Source organism: Fukomys damarensis, unplaced genomic scaffold (assembly GCF_012274545.1).
Source record: "Fukomys damarensis isolate Sample0158 unplaced genomic scaffold, DMR_v1.0_HiC HiC_scaffold_17, whole genome shotgun sequence".
In the NCBI taxonomy this organism is placed as follows: Eukaryota; Metazoa; Chordata; class Mammalia; order Rodentia; family Bathyergidae; genus Fukomys; species Fukomys damarensis.
In genome coordinates this window covers 57,944,105-57,954,237 of record NW_022900929.1, presented here as the reverse complement: position 1 = coordinate 57,954,237, position 10,133 = coordinate 57,944,105, and the positions used below count along the sequence as shown (strand labels likewise).

At 47.2% G+C, this 10,133-nt stretch overlaps 1 protein-coding gene across 1 annotated transcript in view; it reads left to right on the top strand.

The window, feature by feature from the left end:
• Positions 1-1,518: 1,518 nt before the first annotated feature.
• The window catches only part of Nfkbia (NFKB inhibitor alpha), an 11,851-nt gene continuing 3,236 nt past the window's right edge, over positions 1,519-10,133 (top strand). The window contains exons 1-2 of the mRNA XM_010633629.2: positions 1,519-1,606; positions 9,615-9,779. Coding sequence (XP_010631931.1) covers positions 1,519-1,606; positions 9,615-9,779 — 253 coding nt within the window. The remainder of the gene's footprint in view (positions 1,607-9,614; positions 9,780-10,133) is intronic.

The following is a 10,133-nucleotide window of genomic DNA, read 5'->3' as shown; positions in this document are numbered from 1 at the left end:
GGAAGGGGTGAGAGCCTGTCTGTGACATTTTGAAAGCACCAAATTCATTATCACCTTGAGCTTTTCCTGTGGGGCAGGAGTGACAGAGGCGGGGGCTTTTGCTCTCTCTTGTGGGCAAGGCTCCTTTTTGATGCCTGAGGCCGTGAAGGGGGCTGGCCCAGGAACCCCCACCTATTTGTAGTCTCAGTTTCAGCACCCCCTAGACGGCAGCCCTCCGGCATACTTGTCACTCTTGCTGTTGCCCATATGACTCACCCAGGGCTGGCCTGACAAATTGCTACACCCAAAATCGAGAGCAGCAAAGCTCCAAGTGAGAGAGTGAAGGTCTTTAACAGTGGAAAGTTGTGGTGACACCCTGACATCAGACACGTCTGTAACCTTCTGGAGTACTTTTACTCAAAAATTTAGTGAATGGTCGTAAGTAATAGTATTTGGGTGAATTCTCTGTGGTCAGAGGCCATGACAGGGAGCCTACCCTGGACAGTCCAACCTCCGCCCTAGGATTTCCTCTGAGGGAAGCTCATCAGGGAATCGAATTGCTCAGGATGGTGCCCGAGTTTGAAGCTACAAAGCATACATCCTTCTCCATACGCCCGTGGGCTTTTCACTTTGAATTCTGATAGTTCGTGTATACTTTGTTAAACTAGGTCAAGCTTTTGAGGTATGTTATTTTGGGTCGGAAATACCCCAACTTCTGAAAGCCATCAAAAGCACCATGGAAGGGCTGCTGTGGGCCTTCCAGCCACATCCTGCAGGTCAGCCAGTCACATGGGCGTTGGGGCACCAAGTGCATCGATGGGAGGCGTCTCCCTGCCAGGGGACCTGCCAACCAATCAGCCAGCCACATTCCCATTCAGCCCCCTTCCCGCTGTTCTGTGCTCAAAGCATTGCTAACACAGGACCTTCTCTAACGCAGAACTTCTGCCCCAACTTGCTATTCACCTGTCCCCCAGGGGAGTTGGACTAAGCAAGCTTCTGTCCCCTCACCTGACTCCTTAACTGAAGGGCTAAAGAGAGGACTCACTCTCCTGGCCCGGTGTCCCACTGCACAGGTGACTCTCGGGCACTAGAAGAGGGCAGAGGAGAAGGAGCCAATATCTAAGTCTCTCACAACCAAGTCTTCATTTCTTCTCCTACTGCCCCTGCCCTCATTCCCCTAGGACAGCGGGCTGGGCTCTGTGGTGACTCAGTTTGGTACCCATCCTCCTAATGGCCTCCACCCCAGGGGTCTGCTTCCTTTGTCAGGTGGCAATGGCGATAGTTTACTCACTGGAAGGAAGAAGCCGTGACCTCTGGAGATAATTTCCCCACAGAGTAGGAAAGTTGATTGAATGAAGAGCAAACTATCAACAGAAAAGGCGAATCAAAGAATGATTATGACAGCTATGGAGAAAAAGGGTTCTCAGACTGTAGATGAAGGTCTGGGTAAGGGAGATGCCGAAGAAATGAATGTTTTCCTCTCACACTGGAGATCCCATCCATCTTCTACCCAGACGTGTCTGACCGGGGGGTCAAGAAATGGCTAAGGAGCAGGAGGTAAGTGTGGACCAATGTGCAAGACAAACTGAAAGAAGGGACCGGAAAAGGACGGAACACAGAAACAAAGGTGAGGAAGGCAGAGAAGGGGTTTGAAAAGGTCGGGCCTGGGAAGGAAGCTGAAGGACAGTGGCCCCTGGACAGGGAGGCGGGGAGGGAGAGGGAAGAGTCCTCGAAAGGCCAGAGCAGCTGAGTGGCGTGCTGGGGACCAAGGGGGACCCGCAGGGGCTAAGCTAGGAAGGGTCTGACTCCGGAGGGCTGTAAATGCCGGCTGAGGAATTCACACTTCTGCAGGCCTTCTCAGGTCCCCGGAGATTCTGTTAGTGGGGTGTTGGGGCTCTGTGCCTTTCCCAGGGGTCCTTCCTAGGCTCTTGTTCTGAACAAAGAATTGGACAGGAAACCGAGGAGCGAGATTTTATATTCATTAAAAGTATTAAAGGTGGGCCGGGGATTTAGCTCAGTGGTTCCGCCACCTGCCTTGCAAGCTCAAGGACCTGAGTTCAATCCCCGGTACCAAAAAGAAAAAGGAAGAAAGAGAGAAAGAAAAAGGAGGCAGTGGCCGCCATCTGTATACCACCATTCTGATGTCAGGCCTAGCCCGTCCTGTCAAAATTCTGCTTGATCTGTGCCCAGGAACTGAAGGTAGCGGTCTCTGATCGCCCCGGGCGCACGGCTTGGAAGCTCTACTGCGCATGTCCTGGATCTCTGTGACGCCCAGGTCGCACCCGCTTGCCCAGCCGCCTTGCCCTGCTCTAATCTCCTGCCTCAGTGCCATTATACAAAATCATATGAGGAAAGATGCGTTATTTTATTCCTCAAATTTTAATTTATTAGGACATATTTGCAGTACATAATGATTATATTCACCATGCGGGAGTTGGTACGTGTACAGAACAGATCTTTTTTCTTCTGGTACCGGGGATTGAACTCGGGTCCTTGCGCTTGCGAGGCAGGCCACAGAACCGCTCACTTCCCCTTCATTTCTCCCTTCTCCCTCTTTCCATCTTTTGGTGGAAATGTGTATTTAAAACAGCAGTGAAAAGAATTTGTGTGCGTGTGTGTGGTGGTAGAGATCAAACCTAGGACCTTGGGTTTTGCTAAACATGTGCTCTAGCACTGAGCTACACCGCCCCAGACCCAAGAACTTGAATTGTATGATTATAACCCTTTTAGACGTCTTGATTTTTTTAAACCACATACACTAATCTAATTAAAAATTTAAAATATGGAAAATACAATGCATAATGTAGGCCGATATCTTTGAAAGCTAAAAAAAAAAAAGGAACAAACATTGTAGGGTTTGGTGGGGAGCAGGGGGAGGGTGAATTTACATGCTAGGTCTGAGACCACCTAGTGAGTGAATTCTTTCCGGTGTTTGTTTTTTGTTTTTGCTTTTGGTTTATTGAGACAGGGTCTTGCTATGCAGTTCAAGCCAGCTTTGAACTGACTATTTAGCCCAGCTAGCCTCAAATTTATAGTGATCCTCCTGCCTCAGCCTCCCAAGTGCTGGCATTACAAGTGTGTGCTACCCTGCCTGGCTCCTTCAGCTTTATGAGCCTCAATTTTGTTTAAAATAGAGTGCAGCCAGGTGTTGTGACTTATGATTGAAGCAGGAGGATCTTAAATTCAAGCTCAGACTGTGAAACGTAGTGAGACCATGTCTCAAAGTAGAAATTTAAAAAGGACTGGGATGTAGCTCAGTGTGAAGGCCCTGGGTTCAACCCCCAGTATTGGGGGGGGGTGATACTTATCTAAAGAATGGGTCTGAAGATGATGATATTTGATAATCAGATCAAATGCTGTTTAATAAATGTATAAACAACAAATCAAGACGCTACCATGGTACAACAGGGCCTGTACTCCTAAGGGGCCAGTGGAATAGGAAGAGGTCTGGGTGCCATTTCAAAAGCACAGTGGACAGAGCCGACTGACCAAGGGGCTGCTGGAGAGGCTGGCTAGCAGGCAAGGGGTTTTTCCTTGGCACTGTGGTAAATGGTTCCCAGTCATCCCAACCAAATATCTAGCCTCAGTGTATATCCTCACCCTACTTTCCCCTCCTTCGGGAAATGATCTGCTGGACTTGAAGGTGCATGCCAGCACTGATCCCAGAGGCTGAGGCAGGAGGATCCCGGGCTGGAGGCCTGCCTAAACTACTCAGACACCCTGTCCAAAGAAAACACAAAACAGAAACAAGCAAAAAAGGTGATTCCTCAGAGAGAGAAAAAGCTTCCACCAATGGCCAGGAGATGTCGCTGCAGACAGTACTGTCAACACTGTTTTCCTCTTGGTGTAGATTTATTCCAGTGTGGTCTCTCTACTCCCTTAAACCCATGGGCAGCCTGTTCTATTTCTCCTGTGTCCCTGCCTTCTCTGCCCCGAAATCATGCTTGGTGTTTTCCGAGGTCCTGGCATCTTGGAGGTGGCGACCGAGCCGACATGGTGACTGGGTTATACATTCACTTCCCTGCGCTCTATTTTTTCATTTTATTTTTTGGCTTTTTGAGACAGAACGTAGGAAGTAGTCCATGCTGACCTTGAACTCACCATGTAGCCCAACTGGCTCAAACTTGTGGTGATCCTCCTGCTTCAGCCTCTCACATGCTAGGATCATGGCATGTGCCACCCCGCCCAGTCTCTCTTCCTCATCATCTTCACAACATGCATTTAACAAGAACCACCCTGTGCCCTACCTCACCCCGATTTCCTGAGTCTCGGTCCGTGTGCGCAGGGATGCCCCTCTTCCGGATTTCTCCCACTGTCCCAAGGGCCCAGTGTTTTTGTTTTTTTTGTTTGGTTGTTTTTTGTTTTTTGTTTTTTTTTGTCCTGGGGATCGAACTCCGGTCCTTGCACTCGCGAGGCAGGCGGCGGAACCACTGAGCTAAATCCCCAGCCAGTGTTCAAACGTTGCATTGAAAGACTGGGTGATGCACTAATCTACCTCATTTTCTAAAAGTGAGATACTTTCCAAAAGTATCTGTGTTCTTGGTTAAAAAATAAATCATTCCTAAACACTCCTAGGGGGTTGGGGCACAGCTCAGTGGTAAGGCACTTACCTAGCATGGCCAAGGCCCTGGGTGTGAGCCCCTGTAGAAAAACAAACCAAAAAACAGGCCCAGGACACAGGAAATGGTGAGTATTCCTGAAGCAAGCCAAGTGGCCTATCCAGGGGGACAATGTGATAGCCGTGGGACTGGACTGGGACAGCCAGGACCTGCTAGAAAGAACAAACATTCTGGGCAATCCACTCCTCTGTGTGCCTTCTGTTTGCTCCTCTTATTCTGTCTCACATTTGCTTGTAGTGTGTAAAACACAACTAAGAATTACGTTCGAAATCAACAGCACTGCAGGTATCCTTCCCCAGTAATAGCCTTGAACAAATCTTTTAGCAACTCCAACTGTTTACCTGTGTCCTAACCTATTCCCGAGACCTTAGACCTTAAGAAGAAAATGTCCCCACTTCTCCACACGGTTTGGCAGTGAGTTTGGTTTTGCCCTGATGTGGACAGGATCATGAGCCCCTTTCCTGATTACGGTGTGCAAGGACGGGCTGCGTTGCTGTTGTCTCATACCCTCCCGAGCATCAGCTCTGGTGTGGATCTGCCTTGTTTCTAAGTCTCCTCCCACCCCAACTAGATGCCAGTGAATTGACACGGGACACTGGCATGCAGGGGAACGACGTGCTCTTTAGCCACTTCCTCCCAGATCCAGCTACTCCTCCCAGAAAGCACAGAGCCTGAGCAGCCCCATGCACCTACAAATATTATTTGGTTGCTGCCAGCAAGTCATGAAAAGGGAGAGGCCGGGATCCTGGCCAAGGGCCACACGTGCAGGCCTCCTCCCTCCCCGGGCATGTGGCCAGGGCACAGCACTGCAGGATCCCTGCATAGAACAGGATGCTTACTGGGTAAGAGGACTAAAAAATAAAAAATGTGTACATACTGCTTGTGAGAAAATCAGAACTTCACCGAGTATGGCAGTGCACTCCTGGAATCCCAGAGTTCTGGGCGTCTGAATGTAGAAGGATTGCAAGTTCAAGCCCAGCCTGGACAATTTAACCTTTTAGTAAGACCCTGTCTCAACATAAAAATATTTTTTAAAGGGCTGGGATTAGCTTCATGTGAAGGCCCTAGGATCCATCCCCAGTACTGCAAACACACACAAAAAAAGTCAGTTTTTAGACTTTGCACTTCTTTTATGCTGTAGTCTTTCAACATTGCTTTGGGTGATGGACAACTCTCTTCAGGCCTCAGAGCCTGGTTCCAACTGCTAAAGCCACCCTTCTCCTGTTCCATAGGAGCAGAAATTACCATTAAAACATCATACCTGAGCTGGGAAATGAGGCTGTAAACTCAAGGCCTGTGGACTCATTTCTCTTTAGCCAAAAGACACAGAAATGCATTTTGTTCGATTTTCATAATGTGTTAAAATTTGAAAATTTTCAGATTAAAATCTATTTTCTTTAGCTTTTTTTATTTGCCAAGAAATGTTCTTCAATTATGTGCTATTGATAAACAATATATTCATGAATGGTATAACATTTCATTCATGTTGTGAAATTTTGAACATGATGTAACAATTTGCATCCAGATTTGAATATTATTTACATTTTTAAGATATCTTTCCATGGGGCTGGGGATCTGGCTCAGTGGTTCCGGCACCTGCCTTGCAAGACCAAGGGCCTGAGATCAATCCCCGGTAGCAAAAAAAAAAAAAAAAGACATCTTTCCAAAAGGAGTTCTCACATAATTTTTCCTTTTCCACCCAAATAAGTAGGGTTTCTGTTCAGTGTCCATTCTTCTATTTATAAAACCTACTGGTAGTGTACATTATTGTGGGACTTTGAATGGATGTGAATGAAATAAAATATATTCCCACATTCCATATATTCACAGATTTTTCTCCAGAATTAGTTTTTTTCATGTCAACCAATAGAATCGGAACAACTAACTGCCCTAACACATCCCTCACATCCGGGGCTTTTCTCCAATATAAGTCCTCCCTTGTGGGTTGCTTTTTTCTCTTTAACAAAGGAAGAGGCCTGGGGGTGTACTTCAGTGGTAGAGAGAGCACGTGCCAGCTTGTGCAAGGGCATAGGTTTGATCCCCAGCACCCAAGAAAAGAAAAACAGATGCAAAACATGAAAGTCATGGCTGTACTCAGAATGCCACGTGGCCAGGGAGGGAAGCATCCCTGGGCCTGTACTGCTGCAGGTCCGGTTGCTTCCTTTGGGTTCAAGTGGGATTCACTCTTCTGAGACCTGTCTGGTTCCTGTGCGGACGTCTTTGAGTTTGAGATCTTTTGAGGCTTTAATCCCCAGTGAACCACAGAGTTTATGGCAAAGGAACTCACCAACTGAGGAAGGTCATGGCTCCTCTCTCCAAGCTTAGCAGTACTGAGTGGGGGGTAGTCTGAGTTCACTTTGTAGGATTCAATTTAGGTTTCACTGGCCAGGCTAACTGGCACGGGCCACCCTGCCCCTCATGTTAAGAAAAGCAGAGGTTACTGGACCACCCCGCTGAATTTACAGAGAATCTCCATGCTGCTTGCCACTGGGCACTTGAAGCAACAAGTTTAGTTCATACCGTGCATTTCCTGGCCAAAAAGAGGACGTGGGGTACCTGCAGCCCCGTGGGGCCCCACAATGCTCCTTGTCCCATGAGGGCGACCCTGCCCACAATGAAGCCTGCGAAGGTCACTGGCCACACTGTCACTCTCTATGGCTTTGTCCTGAGCCAATATACAAAGCTGCTTTGAAGTAAAACTTTTCATTAGTTTACTTCCTGCACTAAAAACAAAAACCAAAGGCCTAGGTGTGTAGCTCAGGGTGTCAAGTCAGTTTAAGATGCACAAAGCCCCTAGTTCAATGCAGAGAGGAACTCCAGATACCAAAGCGTCCACAATAAACCAAAAAGCAGGCCTTTGTGTTGTCATTTTCCTTTTTGTATACCATCCCCCAGAAAGCCAGTCTGCTCGTGGTTTCGATGTCCAAGTACACTCCTTTTCACCAAACCTGTAATGTTTGTTGACTTAGACTATGTGGAGAGAAAACCTGTTGGGTTGCATTATTGAAAACTGTCTCCTAGGCTTTCAGGAAAACAATAGTTTGGGAATTCCCACTTCTGAGAGGCTGGAGGCACCTACTAGATTTTTTTCAAAAGGCCTTGTGATAAATCAAGGAAAGCTGGGGCCTGCCTCTGACCACTAGGTGTCACACTAAATCAGAAACATGGACCACCAGGTCCTACTGGCTGTGCTGTCTGGAGTACAAAACCATCAGAGGAGCCGCCAAGAAACCTATTCCTGAATTTTTATAACTGAAGCCCCAAATCATCTTTTTATGTGCCCCTTAGAAGTGGAGCTTTTAGAGTTCGACATTGCTGTGCATTTTTTAAAAAAGCAAATAGCCCCACATAAGGCAACACCTACCCTCTATTTTATCTAACAGTTGGAATAGAAGATATTTTTGAGTATATTCCAAATTATGGTGTATTCAGTTTCATTTTCACAATATATTTTCAACTGTCAATAATACAATTTCATTGGCCAAATGATTACTGTATAGTGATAAGAATAAGAAAAACCTCTATAGGGTGCCTGGGTAATGGCTTACGGATTTCAGTTTCTTTTTAGGAAAGTGGGAACAATACTTTTCTCACAGGATTAGTTCTGAAAACTAAGAATATGATGTATAGTGTTGGAATTCTTTCAAAAATTTATAGTGTGGCAAGCACTAGGCCCTGAGTTCGATTCATGATACTTTAAAAAATTTATATTGTGATGTTTCCAAGAACCACAGTCAGGCAGGGGATTTAGCTCAGTGGTTCTGGCACCTGCTTCAAAAGTGCAAGGACCTGAGTTCAATCCCCGGGACCAGGTACCAAAAAAAAAAAGCTTCACCAAGAGCTACAGTCATCCTTCCAAAGGAGGATTAGACACACTTTTGTGAAGAAGTTCTAATGTAATTTTTTAGAAACCAAAGAAGTTAAATAATATTAAATCCCTTCTTAGTACAAAAGCAAGCATACCACAAAAAAGTTAACTGACCTCTGCCATAACACGCAGTTAACTAGCGGCAGAACCTGGAATTTGAGATCTAATGATAGTCAGTTTCCCTTTCCCTCAATAACCATACATTTACCTATCAGAAACTTGCAGGCCATGGGGTCAATCCCTGGGAAGTTTTCACATGCTCTCCTCATATTTCTGTGTCCACCCTATAGGCTCATTTTTTTCTATTTTCAAATATTGGGGGGGGGGATATGAAGAAAAGAGAAGAGCTCGTTAGTGCCTGGCCTGGCCCGTAGGGAAAGATGATTGCAATAATCACCAGAAATCCCTGCTCAACTAGAGGCCTCCTGCAGTTAATTTTGAAGAACTTGGACCACCGTGTTTTATTTTGCCTGGACCAGTTCTTGTAGTTGAAGCAATCAACCCCTGGCTTACAGGCTAGGAGGAGCATGTGGGGTGGGAGGAGCATGTGTTCCAATTCTGCAGGGGAAACCAGAGGGTAGATTGTCAGGCCAAACCCCGTTCTCTGAGTGGCTCCCCAAAAGCAGAGGACAGCTCAAACTGCTAGCCTGGGGTTGGGAGTAAGGACCAGCAGAGGCAGTCTGCAGGATACCTAGCAGGTACTTTGCAGCCATCCTTACGGGCCAATCTCAGGCAAGGCACTAACCAGTTGTTCAGCTGGGCCCCCAGAAGTAAGCTCAGGCTCCATTCTCCGCAGCAGCTCAGTAGTTATTCCATGAGCTCAGTAGTTATTTCAACACTGCAAGGCATCCTGAACCTCTACTAACTACAAAGATCAACACTTTGCTTTACTTGGAAAAAAAGAAACCGTGGTACTTTTCCTCATACGGAGCCAGAGATTCCCCCACCCCCTCCAGTCAATAGGATCATTAATCCCTAAAAAATGATTTGAGGGTTCGCCAAAGGTTTTTAATACCCAAGCTTTCGCAGTTTATGATGTGTGGGAGGGCGGCAGATAAATGTCCCTGCAATGCAAAGAGCTCCTACTGGCCGATACACAGACGGCTTTTGACCTTCTAAACCACTCATGTCTGTCCTTCCCTGCACAGAGAAATTTGGTGGAAGCAAATCACTACACTCAGCCATCACTTCCACTCTTGAGTTTTCAAAATATCAGAAAAACGGAAAGGACCGGCAAGTTGGCAAACCCCAAACTGGAACCACCGTCTGCGTCCTGGGATCTCTACAGTCCACGACCCCAAATCAATTCGACCGTGGGAAACCCCAGGGAAAGGCTTCTTGCAGGGGCTCAGGATTACTGAGTGCAGGCTGCAGGGAAGTACCTGGGAGGGGGGACTCATCGAGAGGACTTTCCACCACTCAGAGCTCATCAAAAAAGTTCCCGGACAATGACCCCACTGCTCATCGCAGGGAGTTTCTCTGATGAACCCCGGCTCAGGGTTTAGGTGCTGAGCAGAGGACGAGGCCAGTTCTCTTTTCTGGTCTGACTGGCTTGGAAATTCCCCGCGCCTGACCCCGCCCCAAGAATTCCCCCGCCAGAGCTTATAGGGCGCAGCGGCGGCGCTGCAGAGCTCAAAACAGCCCGAGCTCGCCGTCCTGCCCGCCAG